This window comes from Pelobates fuscus, chromosome 3, assembly GCF_036172605.1.
Source record: "Pelobates fuscus isolate aPelFus1 chromosome 3, aPelFus1.pri, whole genome shotgun sequence".
NCBI lineage: Eukaryota > Metazoa > Chordata > Amphibia > Anura > Pelobatidae > Pelobates > Pelobates fuscus.
Genome location: NC_086319.1, coordinates 125030849 through 125053182, shown reverse-complemented (window position 1 = coordinate 125053182; position 22334 = coordinate 125030849). Strand labels below are relative to the sequence as shown.

The window sequence follows — 22334 nt, the reverse complement described above, 5'->3', positions numbered from 1 at the left end:
CCTCCTACAAATGACAGCAGACATCAAAGCTGACATTCACAGCATGGGGGAACGCACTGCACGTCTGGAGGATAAAACTGAAGAATTAGTAGAAGCACATAACTCTATAGCAGAAGCCTACACTGTCCTGGAACACAAATTAAAAACACTGGAAGAAAAGGTGGCAGATCAGGAAGATAGGAGCAGGAGGAACAACATCCGCATCAGAGGTATCCCTGAGACTGTCTCACAGCAGGACCTCCCCAGGTATGTCAAAGACCTGTTCAAAGCACTGATCCCCTCCCTGTCTGAATTCGATCTGATCCTAGACAGAACGCACCGGCTACCCAAGCCTAAACATCTCCCGCCTGACATTGCACGAGACACCATCACTAGAGTGCATCATTTTACCGTCAAAGATAGACTCATGCAAGTGGCCAGAACTACCACCAAATGGCCCGAGGCGTACGACAAAATCAAGCTATTCACTGATCTCTCCTCGGCAACTATGCTCAAACGGCGGACCTTTGCAACGATCACAGAAGCACTCAGAACCGCAAACATCCCCTACAAGTGGGGCTTTCCTACGAAACTACTCGTCAAAAGAAATGGCGTTGACAAATCCATAACGAATCCGGAAGATGGCAAAAGACTATTACGGGAATGGAATATACCACTCCTTGCCACCGACCGCCAGAAACAACCAACACCGGCACAAGCACCACAGAAGCTCGCAAAAAACTGGTCAAGAATGCCCGGGACATCACAAGACATGAACAATAAAACAGCACCGACCTGAAAGATATACGAACTTACATCGAAACACCACTTCCCTAATGGACGTGAAGTTCAGGTTTATTCTGTTTATGGTTTATGTTTGAGTTTAACTGATGTTTACTTTAAGACGCACTGAAAGGTTTGTAAATAGACCACAAACCAAGCCGCGGCGGGTGAACACTACCCGGACGCACGTGCTCGGAATTGGACTGTTGTGGATCTCGCAAGAGGGATCCTGATACTCCAATCCTGATCAACCACCCCCTTGGGCTCAAATAGCCCTTCTTACTTTTCCGTTGCCTAAGGCAATTGAATGTCACTGAAGGGTGACTTACGGAATATTGTATATAGTTTTTCCCCTGTTTACCCCCCCCCCCTCCCACCCCACCCCCCTAAAGAATGTGTCTGATACCTGTAACATGCTTGCCACACTGGGCCACCCAGCGCCTATCATACCTAAAACTAAGGTGTCTCCTACTGCCGCCCGGCCTTGGCTTGACATCAAGGCTGCTATAATTGTTAAAATCCAACATCTCATATCACAGCATACCACACGACGATCAAATGGTACTTAAAATTATGTCACTGAACGCCAAGGGGCTCAACTCGCCCAACAAACGGCGACTAGCCATACAGGAAGCGAAAAGAAGTGGGGCCCAGGTAGCTTTTTTCCAGGAGACACACTTCAAATGGCATTCCAAGCCCAAATTCACCTCCAAGTGGTATCCGATTGATTTTCATACATGCTATACCGCAAAGAAAAGAGGGGTTTCCACCTTGATAAGTAAAGGGGTAGTGTTTTCACTGGTTAGGAAAATCGGTGACAAGAAAGGCCGTTATTTAATTTTACAATGTTTAATTAATAATATGCCTTATACCTTAATCAATGTGTATAGTCCGAACGAAAACCAATATGAATTTATGCAGACAATTTTAGCAATGGCGGATATGTACAAATACGGGGAGGTAATCATTGGAGGCGACACCAACTTTCTATTAGACAGCAAAATTGACTCCTCCTCTACCACACAGGTTGCAAGTTGCACACTCAAACAGAGAACTGCACTGTCAAATAGAATATGCTTTGCTCTGACAGCAGCTCACATGCTAGACCCATGGCGCATATTGCATCCTGCAGAAACAGATTACACCTGCTATTCAGCGGCACATAACTGCTACTCACGTATAGATAGATTCCTCATCCCCTCCAACCTACTGCCCCGAATAGAAGATGCCACGATAGGGACAATGACATGGTCAGACCATGCCCCCATCACAATCAGTATTACAGAGTCATTCACCAATAAGGGATCGGGCTCCTGGAGACTTAATGACTCCCTCCTTACAGACCCATCTATAGTCTCCCAGATAACCACAGATCTACAACACTACATCAGGGAGAACACGACAGGGGACTCCCCAATAGAACAAATATGGCTAGCACACAAAGCGGTCATTAGGGGCAGCTTTATTAAGCATGCAAGCTATGCCAACAAACGAAGGAAGGCGGAATATACCGAACTCCTAGAAGAAATCAAAACTCTAACACACTCTAACAAACATGACCCGCAAACCCCCACGAAAACAAGACTCCTAACTCTTCACAATAAACTCAAAAACATGGAGCTAGCTAAAACAACATACCTACTTAGAAAAAGCAAACATAATTTTTTTATGAGTGGCAACAAAGCTGGTGCCATTTTAGCATCACAGTTAAAACAAAGAAATGTCGCCTCCAGGATTGCCTTCCTAAACGACTCCAATGGTAAAAAAAATAACAAACCCCCAGGACATTGTCGACCACTTTGCCCATTATTACGGCGAATTATACAACCTTAAGCACGACCCACAGACTCACACTCCATCCCCAAACGAAATAGATGAATTCCTATCCGACCTAAACCTCCCCAAACTCTCAGAGAAGGACATAGCATCCCTGACTCGGCCATTCTCCCTCGACGAACTCACAGCAGCAATCTCACAACTCCCAACACACAAATCCCCTGGACCTGACGGTCTGCCGAATGAATATTACAAAACCTTCTCACCTACCATAGCACCACTATTCCTCCAACTAGTGAACAAATGCGCCGCGGATGGCGCACTGCCACAAGAAATGCTTATGGCACACATTTCCACGCTTCCCAAGCCAGGCAAACCTCCCACCCAATGTAAAAACTTTCGACCCATCTCTCTCCTCAACGGGGATGCCAAATTATACGCAAAACTGATAAGTAACCGCCTCGCACCCCTTCTACACAAACTAATCCACAATGACCAATCTGGGTTCATAAGGGGACGCCAGGGCGCCGACAACACTAGAAAAATCCTAAACATATTATCCGCAATAGAATCCACAAAATCGACTGGCCTTCTCTTAGCTCTAGATGCAGAGAAGGCCTTCGACCGCCTGAACTGGACCTACATGACCAAAGTCTTATCACGATTTAATTTTCCCGCATCCACCATAGCCAACATCATGGCATTATACCAACACCCGGCAGCAAAGGTCTCACATGGAGGGTTCCTCTCCACACCCTTCTCTATCACGAACGGGACCCGCCAAGGATGCCCCCTATCACCCCTCCTATACATTCTTGCCCTGGAACCCCTAGCTCAAAAGATTCGATCACACCCTGAGATCCCAGGCATTCATATCCACAATCAGATGTACAGCCTAGCCTTATTCGCGGATGACATCTTCATAGCATTGTCAGATCCGGAACGATCCCTTGGCCCCCTACTAAATTTACTACAACAATTTGGTACCATCTCCTACTACCGTCTAAACCAAGACAAGACCCAGGCCCTACCCTTAAACCTACCTAAAACCCTCAGAGACACACTCCGTGCCTCGTACCAGTTTGACTGGAAATCGAACTCCATTACATACCTGGGGGTAAAAATAGCACCTACCATACTAGCTACCTCCCGATTAAATTACAAACCTCTCCTGACGTTATGTAAATCAGAAATGCACAAATGGCACCACACAAAGCTTTCCTGGCTAGGCAAAATTAATACATACAAAATGATGATCCTCCCGCGTATCCTCTACACCTTCCGAATGATACCCCTAGGAGTCACATCCCAATACTGTAAAGCTTTACAAAAACTATGTGGCTCCTTTGTCTGGAGCAACAAACGACCCAGAATATCCTTGGCGCTCCTACAAACGGCACCACGGCAAGGCGGTGTAGGACTCCCTAACATTCAGCAATATCACAGGGCGGCGATACTCTCAACTGGCATACTCCTCCACGCCAAACCGGGCACACTACAGTGGGTTGACATGGAAAGAGCGCAATTCAAAGACACGACCCTGACTGACTACCTATGGACACCTAAGAAACTCAAACCTAAACGTACAGACCTATTCCCGACAACACAGTTAACACTCACACTGTGGGATGCTTACATGGACGCTATAGGCCATAAAGACACCCTACATGCTAGATCACCGATTTCGGTCTTAAAGGTATTAGTACCTAATATCCCCCTCAGAGACTGGACCGAAGCGGGAATTACAGAAATTTCACAACTACTTGACACTGGGGGCATAACCCCCTTCCCAGAGTTACAACAGAGATGGGGAGTGCCAAACAGAGCAATTTTCTCCTTCCTACAATTGAAGAGTGTCCTGCAGGCACACGCACCATCAATACGCAAAACACAAAACCCCGACAGAATTATTTCAAGTCTAGTCATAGACAGATGCTGGACATCGCCCACAAGACCTAAAATGCTCACACTATGCTACAAAGCATGGCAAGAGCTCACTACGACCAAAACAAATCCCTATAAAACACACTGGGAAACGGACTGTGGGATAACCCTGACTGACGAAGATTGGTTGCGGGCCCTTAATGGCCTTTCCAGGTGGACCAAATGCTACACACACATTGAAGCCCATAGAAAGCTCCTTTACCGCTGGTACATGACCCCACAGAGACTCCACCGAATATACCCTAACGCACCCCAGACTTGTTGGAGATGCGGAGCAACTGTGGGAACATTGGAGCACCTGTGGTGGTCATGCGGCGATATCCTGCCACTTTGGGCTGCCGTAACCAAGACGCTGAAACAACTCGACATCCCCCAGTTCCACCTAACCAAAACCTCGTGCCTCCTGCTAATACTCCCAGATACCCTAACCCCTGGACAAAAGCAGAGCACAGCCCTCACCATACTGGCAGCGAGAAACCTATTAGCATCACACTGGAAATCAACAATTTGCCCGTCTTTAGCCCAACTCCGAACCAAAATCACCCAGTACAAAATTTACGAACGGATGGCTATCACGTCTCCGCTCAAGAAACTCGAGTTTGACAAATGCTGGGAGGGCTGGGACGGGGTGTTGGACGAGATTGATGAAACAGAAACGACTAGTGTGAAATAATAAGACGAAATGAGCTGACACTGTGGCCCCAGGCAAATGTTCCCTAGATTTAGTCCTACCAGAACCTAACTGAGAGCATAATATATACGCGGGTGTTGACACACTCTACCTACCTCTCCCCTGCCCCATTTCTCGCCCCCACCCCCACCATTCAACCTATCCTTGCTTTACCATTACCTTACGCCCAGTTCTTGCCCACTATGGGGAATACCCACTGATGCACCAATTAGTTTAAAGAGAGGTGCCAATCTGTGACACATCTCAAGCTCAACGATAAAGACCTCCCGGCCACGCTGGGCAACTGCTCCTCCCTAGAGTGTCGTAGACAATAGCGGATAACACCGAGTAGGGTCTTTAGATACGCCAACTGGGCCGTGAAGACGCACCCAACCCGGCCGGTATTCTGCTTTGAATAGTAGATGCAATAGAGGAAATAAATGAGACTCTTGTAATAACTTCATGCTGATAGCTAACCCACTGTACCAGCAAGAATGTATGTAACCATATAGTGAGCTCCAATGCTTACAAATCATCTTGTATAACTTGTCACTTGTACTCCCCCATTAACCCATCCCCTTTTCTCTTCTGTACCCCACCTATATGCTGAAAACAATAAAATATAAATTTGAAAAAAAAAAAAAGTGTAACAGTGTTCCTTTAAAATTAGTTTTAATTTCTGTAATATAGCAACTTTTATAGAAGTAGTTCATAAATGATATTGCCAATATGCACTGTGTAGAACATGGAATAACTCTCATAAATTATAATCCGCTTAATGATTACTGTTCTAGCTTTTTTTGTATTACATCTGGACTCAAGTGATGTAGTTTTAATCAGCGCTGAAGATTTTCTGCTTTATTTTATTCTACATTTTGATAAACTCTTCTTTTCAGTGTATATATATATATAATTTTTTTTATTATTTTTATTTTAATAACACTTGATGTTTTATTTATTTTACATTAGAATTTGTAAACAAAATACATATAATTTTCAAAAAGTATAGGGGAATGCATCATTATTTAAAATCGTTTTTTGGTCAAGTGGAAGAGCCAGATGCCTTGCATGATTTGAAAAATTATCTGGCTTCTCAAGTGTAGAAAGAGTTTGACATGTTCAAGGACCAGTCGTCATTTGTATCATGACATTTTAAAGCCTGATTCTATTCTAAAATATTCACAATACTTCCACTGCTCTGAACATTCTAACCTTGTTGCCAGGTTTTTCGCTGTATGTCTGTATTTGTTCTTCCTTTTTTTTTTTAAGTATAGAAATGAATATAATAAATACAATCAAAAATCTGTGTACACTAAGGCAACAAAAACAACATAATAAGAACATAAATTACAAGACACAGTCACAATTTGTATATGTCACTCCTATAATTAGGACTGATGGAACAGTGTTAAAGAGCTGTTAGCATACATACATACAGAACAGATTGCCTAGCCATCCTCATTTGCAAGTGGAATGGAACAGTGAAATAAACATATCTCAGAAAGAAATGCTAATCACTTAAAGAAACACTCCAAACGCTATAACTGCTGACTACTGCTGACTGTAGCGGTTATGGTCAAGTAATGCCGTGGTGCTGTCCTATTGTAAGAGTCAATCCTTTTTAGCATGACTTGACAACTTACCTGGATCTAGCAAGACACCCATAATGCGTTTAGTCTTCTCCAGCAGGAAAAGTCGCATAGCCATGGCCGTCACTGTCTTAGAGTGCTTAGTTTATAGTCTCAGCCAATGATTGCAGTCCTACATTTTCCTGCTTTGCTTTAGAGAGACATCTAGCTTCGCATGTAGAAGATTGGATGAGACAAATAGCGCAATGGCCCCTAGCGGGATTCAGTTAAGCTGTCAAACCTCCAAAACGGTTTGACATACCACTCTAGGATTGTGCCAGGGCACTCATGGCACCATACGCACTACAAGGACCTGTAATATGATGCTTGGAGTGATCCTTTAATCACTAGCAGTCTCTCTTATAAAATTAATTAAAGCAGCAATAAATAGAGATCCATCTATTTGTGAGTAAAGTCACGCAAATAAATTCTCTCATAAAATACAAGCCTCCAACAATGGTACCTTGAGATCAAATCACAAAAACACTGTAGGGATGTCTGTTGAAAAACATAGTATCTATGCATAGTAGCTATGCGATTTCCACCTGATGCGTAGTAAGCAGTGGTGGCACTAGTGATGGCGGAGCAGTAGCTCAGCCTTTTTGGCACGCACAGACAAAATACATAAGATAAACTAGTCCTTACTTTGTCTTATGATATCTGATGACTGGGTTGGAATTTAAGTGACATTCCAACACAGTCTTTATGAGCATTTTCAAAAGATTTTATCTTTATGAAATGCTCTGTTAGCCGCTTTAACATTTATAGAAGATTCTAACATACATTCATTAAGCCTGTCTGTATCTCTTTTGCACATCAAAAATAAAAATAAAATACATTCATATTTTCTATAGCATGTTCCTATTTAATTTCATAGACAGGACATGAGAAAATGAAAAAAAAAACACAAAGTGCTGTTACTGGGAAAGTAACACTATATACAAAAATAAGGGGTATGCAAGCATTTAATATGGAACCAGGCTAATGCCATTTTTATCTAGTTAATGATTTATGCATTCTATAAGTGGTAATGATTATAGTGATCAAGGGACATGTTTAGTGTAAAAATAGTGAAGGAGACATTTCATAAATATTGGGTAGCTATCTTGAAATGAAATGGTAGAGATCTGGAAAATGATAAATGAGGTATATGAAGGTGGGTAGCGGAACTGTAGGTCATGAAAGAAGATGAGGGGGCTGATTTGGTTACATAATAAAGAGAGTGTTACGTACATCTTTGTATGTACTGGTCAGAATTATTTTTGTGTGTGTGTAAATAATGAGGAATAAATGGGTAAGGGATATGACTCGAGTCTAGGGGCATATTTTTGAATATATTATTGTTGTTATAGTCTGGTGAGTGAATAACAGAGAAGAAGGCTATTGATAGGACATAATCAGATAATGAATTGGTAATAAAATTGGACCCAAGGTTAAAAATGGACATTCTTGAATAATATTTTAGGTAGATTTGGCAGGACTAAGCAAAATGAATTTAAGCTAAATTAATAATTTCCCAATGTTAGGGCCTGCTATGCTGCCCTACAGATATTAATATTTGATGTAAAATGAAAGCCCTGTTTCTCCTGAACAAAATTATATATAATGAGCGTGAGTGCACACTATTGAATATGAAAGGGGTAAATTATGGTTGAACAGACATATAGCTCAAAATCTAGGGTTACATCATCAGACTCCTATGTAACAAAATAAACTGTGGGGGACATTACATTGATTAGTCGACCAATCATTTGTTCGAACCCAAAATGTGAGAGTGAAAGTTAAAGTTGTTAAATAAAGAACTCCCTAACAAGAATACTCACTACCACTGGAAACATTGAATCAAACAATGTTATTGTTATTATTACTATTATTCCAGTTCTATCCTGTGTAAAAGAAAATCTTTATTCACAATGTTTATTTACTTTGTATTTTGTCAATCTTTTTTGTCAATCTTTTTTTTTATTGAGGCATATGATGGTTCGGTACAGAAAGAAAAACAAGGGGTTAATGCATGGAAGACGTATGACATGTATAACTGATTGTACAATGGTTACATGCAATCCCTAGTATGACAGCCTCATTTTATAAACGTTACAACAGTAGTACTATATAAGCTAGACAGGTTGTTGTTATTTAAAGTTTTGTCGTTGGCCTAGAGCTGAGAGTACTAGATATGGATCTTATGATCCGAATGGTAGCATGCAGGCTAATTACTATAGCAAAGAGTAGGCGCATTGTTGAAGGCAAATAAAGGCAATTATGGTCTCGCATTTTGTTAACGAAATAGCTAGGGCCCATCATAGGCATGCACGTCTTATACAAATAATAATACACATTAAGCGGTCAGTATGGATCACTGAAACTTGTGTGGCTATACGAGAACGTTGAAACTTAGATACGCTATGGGGAAAGCAATTAGCTAACAGGCTTATTCATGTGTGTGAGTAGCTTGGCAGGGTATGTTGCATTTTTCTATAAGTACACAGTAAAATACTATTTCACCCAAGAGCTGTGCGCGTGTGCCACGGAATTTCACCCATGAGTGCTTACTAAAGTAAGGTAGAGCAATATAAATAGCATTATGCTGGACACTTTAAGACACGCTGAAGGAGTTGTGGGTGAGATTGACAGCATATGTACGGGGGTGGGAACACCTATGTGTGAGGAAGTGTGGCCTAGGCCTGTGGGTAAGTGCACGGGGATAAGTATACAGGAGTTGCAGTAAGATAAGAGTTTACAGACATGCCCGTTCAAGCGTAGTAAGGCAAGCTATCACATTAGGAGGTATATCAAGGAACTAGTTTTGCATAGATACTCAAGGTGCACAATGCTATCGGTCAAATAGAGCTTAAATGCTAGGCCTGCCGAGCCGTTGCGTCTTAGTTACCAAGAGGCGCGCAGCATTGGGAGTTAGACCTAACAGGTACGATTGAAATTGCTAAGGCAGGCTGGTGACATATCATGTATCTATCTGTTAGCTGGCAGTCATAAAGTATTAACTGTAAAAAGAAAAATTAAACATTACGGAGCATGTAAGTCTTTACGGGTAAAACCCTCAGGGTATAACAGTGTGTCTCTTGCGGTTACTTGGAACAGTCCAAGGCCTCGAGCGTAGCAGGTGTCCATGCTGTTATTCAGCCCACCCCACATGGAGGAGTTGTGTTGTAGTACGTGCGGTCTAGTCCACTTGGTTGTGGGGGGCTGCCTATTTGATCCACCGCTCCATGGAGGCCCGGGTCCGTTTCTCTATAGTGGGTATTTTGACCCGCTGGGTGCTTAGCTCTCTGGGTTAAGGTGCCCCCGGTGTTACTCCTAGTGCGTTGCCGCTTGAGTGTCCCTTGTCTTCGGCCCGAGGCCTTATCGGAGGCCCTTGCCACAAGTCCATTGACCCCATCTCCAGGGTCGTGGGCCCAAGGCTTTGCCGGAGTCCGGTTGTTCCCTTGGGTGTATGGGTGGCGATGAGGAGTAACCCTCAGGTGGGCTCCCAGCTCGGAAGAAGAATGGGGAGAGCTCTTGGGTGCACACTTGGGTGTACGGGGGGTCCCCCGCGTTCTGCCGCTGTGTTCCGATGCTTGTTTCTTCTTTATGATTATGCCTGCAGGCTGAGGATCTCTCCTCCTGCGGCGCCATCTTGGGGCCCTGTGCCGTTTAGGAGTGAGGCGTCGGCAGTTATGTTGCTGTAAGGGCTCCTGGCTCTGGCATGTGCCCTGTGTATTCAGCCCTGCCCGGCGCTCTAGTTGTGCCCAGAAGGCATCGAAGAGAGCGGGGAGTCTGGCTTCGTAGTCTGGCATGACTGAGTGGCGTTCATGTAGCTCGCCTGGTGCTTTCACTGTCGCCATTTTAGTAGCGCCTCGTGTTCGCCGATCCTGTTGCTGTATTGCCCCATATTGTAGGCTCAGCTTGTTGCCGCTTGTCCAGTCGCTTGTTGCGGACCGAGATGACCCCCATCGGTCCAGAGGGGGGGGGGTAAGAGGTGGTGTCCCCGAGGTATATCCGACCAGGTCAGTCAGCGCGGGAAGCGGCCGTCTCCCCGGCGCCCGATCTCCGGTAGGCCTCAGGACTCCCTTATGGGTTCCCGGTGTGGTAGGGTCTTGTATTTGGTGTCGGGTGATTCTCCCGGGTGCTCCCGACATGATCTCTCATCTCAGGTGGGCGACTGTGCCGTGTTTTTTGGGGTTTACCCCCTCGAAGTTCAGTAAGTAGCAGGAGCTGAAGTGAAACACAGCCGCTCAGCCTGAGTGCCAGGCTCCGCCCCCCCTTACTTTGTATTTTGAACACATATCACCTTGTGATGGTAGTTATGGTAATGTGTACCATCCCCTCCTATGTTTAGTTTTATACAATAATCAATAACTACTTTAAACGACACCTACCACCAAATAGGAAGTCTCGTACCCAATCAGACTTTCTCCATTATAGATTCATATTGTGTTCATACAGTGCAGCCCTTGCCCTTGCCAAACAGTCCTATTTTTCCTCTCTCATTAGTTCATGTTCCCGCAACCCCAGGCGTCTCTTTGACACCTTTAATTCTCTTCTTCGCCCTGCTGTGGCCACCCCCAAAACTAACCTTACTTCTGATAACTTCGCATGTTACTTCACTGACAAGATTGAACAGCTAAGGAAAGAATTCTCCCCTCCTTGCCTTTCTGTTTCTCAATCACACATAGTTCATGCCTTTCCTACCCTTCAGACATTCTCCCCAGCTACTGACTAAGAGGTGGCTGCTCTTCTTTGCTCGTCTCGCCCCACCACTTGCCCACTCGATCCTGTCCCATCTCACCTTATCAGATCTCTCTCCACTTGTCTCGTGCCTTCTCTAACACACATCTTCAACTGCTCGCTCTCTTCTGGCATCGTCCCTGCTGACCTTAAACATGCCACTGTAGTACCTATACTAAAAAAACCATCCCTCGACCCATCCACCCTCTCTAACAACCGTCCCATATCCCTGCTCCCTTTTTCCTCAAAGCTTCTGGAAAGACTTGTCTTTACCCGTGTGTCTCATTTCCTCAATTCCAACTCTCTCCTTGACCCCCTTCAATCTGGCTTCCGCCCTCTCCACTCTACAGAGACTGCCCTTATCAAAGTCACTAACGACCTAATCGCAGCTAAATCCAAAGGCCACTACTCCATACTAATTCTTCTTGACCTCTCAGCGGCCTTTGACACCATTGATCATGCTCTCCTTCTTCAAACTCTTCAATCGCTTGGTCTCTGTGACTCTGTCCTCTCGTGGTTTTCCTCTTATCTCTCCCAACGCTCATTCAGTGTCTCCTTTTCTAATGATACTGTAACGGAGCTCCGTGTACTCCGACCGAGTACCCTCCGTTGATGGACGCTTCCTAGCTTGCGCCGAGGACCACAAGCACCGCACCGGACACCACAGCCACCGCAGGCTCCACAACCGCCGTAGCTTAACTGGAGCCGCGCCGTCTTCCTTCCACCCTGGATCGGCTTCTGTCCTCCAGGACCGTGTGGGGAAGACCTCTCCTCCAGGAGAGCGTAACAGGAACAGGCTCTTAAAAGAGCTAAGTGATTGAAAGCTCAGGGGAATATGCAGAGCATAGCAATCCCCAGTGTGATATAGCGGTTCCCTCCAATAACGAGACAAGGCTACGTATTGAGGGTCAGAAGAGGTCTGAGATGCTGGAACACCCAGCCTGGCTTTTATTGAGGTTACATGCAAATAGGACACTCCCAGGGGGAGGCATAAAATCACCAATCACACATCTGGTGCAGCCCACAAATTCCCTCCCCTCAGATAAACAGTTAAACCAATTATTACATACAATAAAACTACAGTTTTTACACACACACTGTAACTTTAAAACCATACATCCAATTTAAAAGTTGCATATTCAGACTCAGCATACATCAAACATAAACACTTCCAAAAATCAGCCAAATCCCTCCAGTGGATCAAAAGTTAGCTGGAAGTCCTTTATGACCGACCGCAAGCACAATTTCCTGCCCAAAACAGTTCCATAGATTTGGGCTGTGCGGCCGGTCAATTTCATGCCGAAAAACGACTAAGTCCCATTTCGAACGGGACTTAGTCTCTGGAGCTGCAAGTTCAGTATGGGAGAAGGTAAGGGTCAGCGGTGTTCAGCAAAATGTGTAGCCGATTTTGGTTCCACAGAATCTTTAGCATACACCGCTGACCGCATTCGAATGACTAAAATGGCCGCCGCCACGTGTTCGGCTGCCGAATGGCGGCCACCCAGCGCTCGGCAATTAACCTGCAGTAACCTCACAGCCTGGGAGGTAAATTGCCTGCACACTTTAGCTTCTGGGTGGTCCGCCTGTGTGGTACTTGGTTCAGTAAGCCCTATTTACTGAACCAAGTGGGAGAAAGCCAGGGGCAAGTTATTTTACAGGTCTGGGGACATAGTCTTAAAGGGACATTGTTCAGCAAAGTCACAATATGTCCCCAGACGGTTCTTAAAGGTCCATACACACCCAATAAATGTTAATAAGTTTTCAGGGGCACAATCTTCCAGGGGCCATAGTCATGAGGCAGGAGGCTGGCAAACATGCTTCTCCACAATCCAGGGAAGCAGGGCAATTTCTCATTTAAAGGGCCAGTTACAAATAGCGATTTGTAACAGATACCTCCTCCCCTCGCCCTGTCTCGGTTGGAGTCCCCCAAGGCTCCGTCCTTGGTCCCCTTCTATTTTCTCTTTATACTGCCTCTCTTGGCAAACTTATTACCTCTTTTGGATTCCACTACCACCTGTACGCTGATGACACCCAGCTATATCTCTCCTCCCCGGACCTCTCCCCTGCCGTCCTGCAACGTGTCACTGCTTGCCTTTCTTCAATCTCTGACTGGATGTCCTCCCGCTTTCTGAAACTCAATCTCTCTAAAACTGAGCTCCTTGTCTTTCCTCCTCCTAATACTGATCCTCCTCTTTCGCTCTCCCTTCAAGTTTGTGGTACCAACATCAGTCCATCCTTGCAAGCGCGCTGTCTTGGCGTCATACTTGACTCTGGTCTCACCGTTGAGCCTCACATCCAGCATGTTGTCAAATCCTGTAGATTCCATCTTAAAAACATAGCCCGCATCTGCCCCTTTCTTGCACTAGATACTTCCAAGGAGCTTGTCCATGCTCTAGTAATTTCCCGCATGGATTACTGTAACCCTCTCCTGATTGGTCTTCCCAAAAGCCGTACTGCACCCCTACAGTCGGTAATGAACGCTGCTGCTAGACTGATTTTCCTCTCTAGTCGTTTCTCTCACACCTCACCCCTCTGCCAGTCCTTACATTGGCTTCCTGTATGCTATAGGAGTCAATTCAAGGTACTAACTCACACCTATAAAGCGCTGAACAACTCTAGCCCCTCTTATATCTCCTCACAGATCCATAGGTATGTCCCTTCTCGGTCTCTCCGCTCTGCCCGTGACCACCTCCTGTCCGTTGTCCGCACTCGTACGGCCAACTCGCGCTTGCAGGACTTCTCGCGGGCAGCTCCCTTCCTATGGAATAGCCTGCCTACCGCCATCAGACTCTCCCCTAGTCTTGCATCTTTTAAGAAGTGCCTTAAAACCCATCTCTTTAGGAAAGCTTATGGCCTCCAAGACTAACCAATACCTCACATACCTGTCTCTTGCCCACTCCTAAAGAGCAATCCACCTTATTTGATTGCAAATTCCTGTCCTAATGTGTTTTACACCCCACCTCCTATAGAATGTAAGCTCGATCGAGCAGGGTCGGTCCTCTTCAACCTATTGTTCCTGTAAGTTTATTTGTAATTGTCCTATTTATAGTTAAATCCCCTCTCATAATATTGTAAAGCGCTACGGAATCTGTTGGAGCTATATAAATTGCAATAATAATAATAATAATAATAAATAAATGACATATTTAAAATAATAATTTAACTATGTGAAGTAGTTTCTTCTTTCTGGAAAACCTTAAAATATTTCATGTTTCTTTTTTTTTTTTTTAAGTAGTCTTAAAATGCACACTGCAAAGTCATGTCTGAGTAATCAAAGCAGAATGTTACGTAATGCAATTTCTTGACATACCAGGCTGTTGCTTTTTAAACACTGTTCAGGGAAATACAGTCACTTTAGTGAGGGGAAGAACAAGAAAATCTGGATATTTCCCTGGCAATAAAGTCTGTTCATTTCTTCACTTTGGAGTTACTGTCCTTTTGCACAGTTAAAATACATTTTTACAGCGAATTTGATTGGCAGGAGTCATAAATAGAGTACTTAGGACTACATAACATAACTATAACTAAAGACCCAGCAGACCTGTTCCCTAAGAATTAACTGAGGACTTGGAACTTGATAAAGAAAACTGAGATCCTTACAAAGTAAAAATATATGCTAGCTGGGTAGAGTGGCAGCATACCACATGTCCAATTTGTTATTCCGCTCCTTCACCATTCCGATCCCCAGATAACTGTTTTCATCATTTTCAAAAAGTGTTATTTTTTTATATGGAAGGCTAAGAAATCTAGAGTAGCGATTAATGTCCTGCATAGACAATGTGGGGACGCCGGTATTAACTTCCCTGATGCTTATTTATACTATAAATCAGCAACTCTGGACGTACTTTCGACTCTCCCGATGGGATAATAATACACCTTTGGTGGCACAATGTTGGGTATCCAAACATCTTAGACAGTCCTGCCCCAGTAGCTTCCAGACTACACACATTTTATTGTTTACATGGGACCAACATAACAAATCACTTATTTCTACCACACTTTACTATATGTTTACTCCTATAAAAATGCTGTTTTAATAATCCCCAACTTCAACATTCAACCATTATTTTCTTTTTTCTTTTTTTTAAGATTCCTCTAATGTACTACTTTCATTTTTGTAACTCTAACATAACTATTCTATACCTATGTCAGCATAAAATGAAAGCTATTTTAAAATGTTTCATTTACTGAACACTTCCTATATGCCCAACCGCATGAGGGGTAACATGCTCAGGATGACAATATTTTAACTTATCTGTTTGGGTAGGTCCCCACTAATGAGCCAAATATCCATCCTTTATAAATTGCTTCAATCATTCCCCCTGGTGGAAGCATATTCCTTTGTCTAAAGTCCTCAATACTACAATATATGAGGAAATATGGGCATGTATATTTTCAAAGAAGGGTGTCTCATTGTGTCACACATGTAGAACAGCACTGAAAAATCCTCTATAACAGGTATATGGTCCCATCTAAATTAGCTCAATTAGACCTAAATTGTCTTCCAAATGTTAGGGGTGCTCTCAAGCAACAAGCTCTGTGTACCATATTTGGTGGACATGAGGTAGTGGCTCCCTATTGGAAGAATGTTAACTCCTTAATTTATTCCGTTACCGGAGAGGATATCCCATTTACCCCTCAATGCAAGATTCTCATGTGTTTTATAGAGTACATTTCCACTGCCAGCCGAAACATAGCTTTCCACATTCTTATAGCAGGGATTCGTATTATTGCCAGTATGTGGGTATCTGTCAAACCTCCTCATATGTCCTCATTGTACAATTAGGTATCTAGCATGCAACATCACATTTGTAGATCCATTCACAAACATGAATGTAGCTTTTGGCAAAATGATGCTAGCTGTGCCACTGGGCATATATCTACAAACAGCTTGAAAAAGCTGCAGGTGTCTTGTCTGCAGCGTTTGCAAGACCTCCTCTTCTAACCCCGCCCAGACTTTCTGTGGCTGTCCAATCACAGACTTCCCACGCATATAACTGAGAAGTCATTTTGCAAGGCAAGTGCTCTGAGCAATCTCCTGCTTCTTGAGTTTTGCTCCACTGACCTAAACAACCAGGAAATAATAGGACCTGTTGTCTGATCGACAGCCAGAAGGTGTAACATAACTAATATATAAACATACAAATTTTGTATGGATATCTTCTCTTTAAGCAAATTAAAGTGAGTTAGGTGTTTGGAGTGTTCTTTTAATGAAATTGCTACTAATTGCTTAGCTAAAATTCTTATAAACTCTTTCAATATGCTCAGCATTTAGCTTTACATTGGATATCTAGGCAGGTGTCAACTACCTTCTAGCCTGTGTTAAGGTTTCTACAGGAAGTTTAGATAATATTAATCAGCCTACTCTGAAACATATACATTTATTTTATTTATGTTTGTATATATGTTTATGGTTATTGCTATAATTCCTTAAACATAAGGGTCAACTTGAGCCTGAGTTTCCCTTTAAATGTTATGCAAAGCTTTTACTACATAGACATAAATGAGTGTAAAGAAACATTTATTATGTTCAAGATTTAAAATGTCAAGAATAACAATGACAACATGCTTTGAAGGGGAAATAGAGCAGAAAGAAGACAGTAAAGTGAAGAAAAATCACACACAAGCTTTTCTTTAAAAAGTTAAACTAAATGCAAAAATAGGGCAAAGGCATTTTCAGATTGAGCTTCTGATCTGTTGTCTCTCTTGGATAAACAATTTAACTATTTACTTTGTTACATCTATTCATTTTTTTTATTTCCTACAGGCGCCTAAACAAGAATAAACTACAAGTTCTTCCGGAGTTGCTGTTCCAAAATACACCTAAACTGACCCGACTGTAAGTACTCGTTAAATCATGATTTTGTGGTTGAAGTCTGTTTTTGTTTTTGCCCAGAAAAATGTATTGTTTTATATTATGTCAATTTATTGATGTTTTATAGACAAGTCGTAAAAAACTAATTCTGATATAATGTTGTTATGACATTTTTGTTTTTCCATTAATTGTTTGTTTTATCAGTGTCAACATTCAATTAAAGCAGTGGTTCTTAACCCTGAGGTCAGGACCGGAAATTCTATCCGGTTTCAGTGTGGCGTCAATCGTCAGAACAAATAACCTGGGCAACTGCATGTCTACTGTAGCAGCACAGTTATGCCCCATTTATTAAAAATACATTTTAGACATCGGGAAGAGTCTAATGATGTAGTTTTTTTTTTTTTAAATTCTTTATTTATAAACAAGGTGAGGTAACCACAGGCACGTGGAAGCAGTATAAAGAGATACATAGTGCAATAACATTGTCCCACATACATAAAACCATTAGTCCATGAACATGCAGTTGGATTGAAAACATTACGTTAAGGAAAGCAAAAATAATAATCAGTCCACAGTTTTCATAGCTCGTGAGAGTTCCATTGTCATAGATGCAAGTAATGATGTAGTTTTATATAATTTATTTTGTTATATTACAATTGAGATAATTTTGCAAGTTAAAAATGAGTCTCCAAACTAATGCCATGTATTTCATCTGGATCCCTCTCCAAAAGCATTTAAAAGTACAATGCTCTCTGTTCTCACATACAAACCAGATATATTTCAATTAGTTGGTGCTGGTGTGGTGAAGAAATGATGAAGAAATTGACAATGCATTGTGAAATTCTGAAAAATTATCTCATAGCTTGAATATGTTAAAGGTTTTCATATTTGAGATGCTACCCTGCAGATGTGTGTTTTTATTGCTCATGTGTATATATAATTAAATAATTATGCATACTACTATATACCATGTCACATTTGGAAACTGATGTATGATACTTGGCTAAATCTGTAGTGGAAAATATGAGTATATGCTGTGGATTGGCATAAGCAAACATATGAAACATCTGAAGCAGCCTCATTAGTTGGATGGATTAAAAGGGAACTGTTTTGAGTATGGGACTATCTTCTTTTTTTATAAAGTGAGAAGACGGATTGTGGTCTGGTCTGGATCATTGTTTTATTTGACGGTGCACCAGAGGAAGAACTCCACTTGACTATAAAAGGTCCCCCTCTCAAAAGCTTCAAATGGACACTATAGTCATCACAACAACTTGGCGTTATACAGCAGTTTTGGTGTATAGCTCATGACCCTGTAGTTTCACTGCTCAATTCACTGTCATTTAGGAGTTAAAGCCCTTTGTTTATGCATCCCTAGGCACACTTCCATGCATGTGGCTTGCACAACCTTCCTAAGCACTTCCTGTAAAGAATCATCTAATATTTAAACTTCCTTTATTGTAAATTCTGTTTAACCCTTTAAGGACACATGACATATGTGACATGTCATGATTCCCTTTTATTCCAGAAGTTTGGTCCTTAAGGGGTTAATTTACAATGTCTGATTTCCTGCTCTGTCAATAGCTCGTAGACCCTGCAGGAGCCTCCTGTGTGTAAATAAAGTTATATTTACAGAGCAGGAGATAAAAACTTTTAAAGTAAATGACATCTGATCGGAAGAGAAACCATTGAGTCACAGCCAGGGGAGATGTGGCTATGGTGGCATAAACAGAACCCAAAGTGATTTAACTCCTAATTGGGATAGAATTGAGCAGTGAGACTGCAGGTGCATGATCTACATGCTATAACTGCTTTGTTAAGCTAAAGTTGTTTTGGTGACTATTAGTGATGTCCCGAACTGTTTGCCAAACTGTTCGCCAAACTGTCCGCCGGCGAACAATAGCGTGTTCGCGTTGGGCGAACATATGCGATTTCCGGTCCGCCCCCTATTCGTCATCATTGAGTAAACTTTGGCCCGGAACCTCACAGTCAGCAGACACATTCCAGCCAATCAGCAGCAGACCCTCCCTCCCAGAATGTGTCTGCTGACTGTGAGGTTCCGGGTCAAAGTTTACTCAATGATGACGAATAGGGGGCGGACCGGAAATCGCATATGTTCGCCCAACGCGAACACGCTATTGTTCGCCGGCGGACAGTTCGCGAACAGTTCGGCGAACAGTTCGGGACATCACTAGTGACTATAGTGTCCCTATAAGTGACAAACGTAAGAATAAATATTCTGCATATGGCAAAAGATAAGATGTTTTCATGAATGCATTTTGTTTTTAATTTTATTAATTAAAACATTAAAGCCCTACTGACACTTTTTATCTTTGCTTTTTCATTTGGTGAGAAACATTCTTTCTTTTTCTATACTAGTCAGTGTCAAGATCAGACATCATTGAACATGCAGTCATCCTATCTGAAAAATACATGCATTCCATCCATAGAAAAAGGACATTTGCAATACAAGCAGAACCTGTTAATTAATTATTGAGGGTAATTAGTGAGCAGTGAATTTACATAGTTATATAGGCTGAAAAAAGACCTGCATCCATCAAGTTCTGCCTTTGAAACTGTATTTTCAGAACTTTGACCATTTCGACATTCATTTTGCAATTACTTTTTTCAATATATTGTAATTCACTTGTTTGTTTATGGGTGATTAGAACATAGATCCCTAGTTAAATCTATGTTTTCGATATCCCTGTTTAGTGGACTAATCCTTACTCTTTAGACACCAGTGTTCACATCATTTTACAAATATCACTTTTATTGTAGTAGATTTTCTCTTGTAATTGCTCATTCTGTAATGAATGTCTAGTCTTTTTTTAATGGTGTTATGCTAAAGATCAGATTTATTTTGTATTTTATTTTTTAATTTGGTTAATTAACTCTTATCAAACGAAACCGAGAGTTCATGATCGCGGTTTAGTTGTTAGCAAATCTGAGATTAAAGGATATTCACCTCAATTCTTGGCATCAAATAGCTGAATTAAGGCCTTGTGAAACTATCACAAGGCCTTAATCCGACATTCACTTTCCTCATATTTTGTTGGTAGCCCGCAGCATGCAGATTAACCATCTAAGCAAACTAAACAATTGTAAAATACATTAAAAAAAACAAACTTTATTAGATATTGTGAATAATACCACTGCAGTATTTCAAATAGTGAATTCATGACAAAGATCTTTACCCATGAATTCATTGGCAGTTCTAATTGAGCAACATAGTTATTACACTGCATTTGGAAACTATTTAAAAGATTTGTTTGATTTTCTGTTTGCAATGAGGAAACCAGTTTGTATTAAAGTTAAGCCTTTCCTTGCCTCATGTTGGCTCAGCTCAGTTTTACTGTGTGAAATTTAGACCACCTTGCATCTGACTTGGGGCATTCTGGCTTAATCGTTACCGCCTTTTTGGAAACACAGGTCAAGTGAGTTTTGAGTCATATTTCCATAGACACGTGCCAATTCTTCTTCAGTGTTCTCAAGCCAGTGTCCCGAGGTGCGCTTTATGATGAGAGATGTTTGTGAAAAACGTTACAGTTTTTGCTGACATATACCAATCATACTATAATACTTAACTTTTTTTCCTTCCTTCCTTGCTTGCTATTATAACATTAAGTTATTACAAATGTTTGGAGGGTTTTTAAGCTGAAATTTTGTGATTTTTTTTTTTTTTTTTTGCAGATTTAATCACTAAAGTTAGAATTGCCAGGAATTCAAAGTGAATTTCAAATGTAAGGCCAAAAAAGACAAAACAGGAAATAAAATCCAAATCAGCAATGCTTCATGTCCAGCTATCTTGGACTAAAATTCGACATTCACTTTGAAGTCTTGACCAGTCTCACATTAGTAAATATCCCTGTCACTTTTGGCTACATCAAATTGTAAATATCCAGGGATAATTCTGTAGTTTCAATTGTGGGTTCAAATCCAGTACTTCAAATTGCAATTTTAGATCTCTATTGCTCAAGTTCTATAAGGAACCTTAGTCTATACCAAGGGTCCCCAAAAGGTAGATCCCCAGATATTGTAGAACTACAACTCCCATGATGTGTTGCATGTTTTTGCATGCCTTTAGAATGACAAGGAATCATGGAAGTTGTAGTTTTAAAACATCTGGAAATCTACCTTTTGGGCACCCCTGGTCTACACAAATGTTTGTATATATGTTAATCCTTGTCTATTCATAGACAGCCACAGTACACTGTGTTCTACTAAATAATCATTTTGGAAGTTAGTGATGTGCTGCTTAAGCACATGGGACAGAGGAGATGAAACTCAGTCAGTGAGTTGAGAGAAGAATGGATTGGAAATTAAAGGAATTCTATGGACTAGAAGAGAGATATGGCCAACTAGGCTAATCTGTAGAAATGACACAGACAATAGATTACTGAGTTGAGATGAAAGTGAAGAAGAATGGGACAGTTACTAATGGTATTGCAAACAAAATATACACAAGGTGTATAGTTGTGTAGGCGCTTCCAACTTAAAATAGACAATAAAAGTAAGTGTGACAGAAAGGTGTAATCCCTTAACACCTAAAGGTAAAGTGAAACAATTAAAATAATTCACACCCACTTAGAAAAATATACAGAGTAAAAGGGATATACCACCTATTGCAGATATAGATATGGTGGTTACATCTGTAAAACAAATGAGACATACATAGTGTTTTCCATATAGGTAAAAACAAACAATTGTATCATATGAGGATTGAACTCACAAGGATGGAGCCTCTTAGGCTCTATGTACTTCGCTCTCGGGTGCCTATTCAGGCTTTCGATAATTTTCAGTTGAAGACCCAGACTCCACGAATTCAAGAGTAAATAAGGGTTTATTAATTGATAAAATATTATATTAAAATATTAATAATATAGGACAAAAATAGGCAGATATATGTATAAAATACAGCGTGGTATGGTACTGCAATAATGGCCAAAATTAAAAGCAGCAAAGCACCACAGCATATACACAAAATAACAATACCGCCAAATGAAAGTCCCAG

The 22334-nt window shown here is 41.7% G+C and overlaps 1 protein-coding gene across 2 annotated transcripts in view; it reads left to right on the top strand.

Annotated features, from left to right (window-relative positions):
- Positions 1–22334, top strand: part of SLIT3 (slit guidance ligand 3) — a 658792-nt gene that overhangs the window by 121705 nt on the left and 514753 nt on the right. For both annotated transcript variants that reach the window (XM_063447449.1, XM_063447448.1), the window contains exon 4: positions 17273–17344. In XM_063447449.1, coding sequence (XP_063303519.1) covers positions 17273–17344 — 72 coding nt within the window. The remainder of the gene's footprint in view (positions 1–17272; positions 17345–22334) is intronic.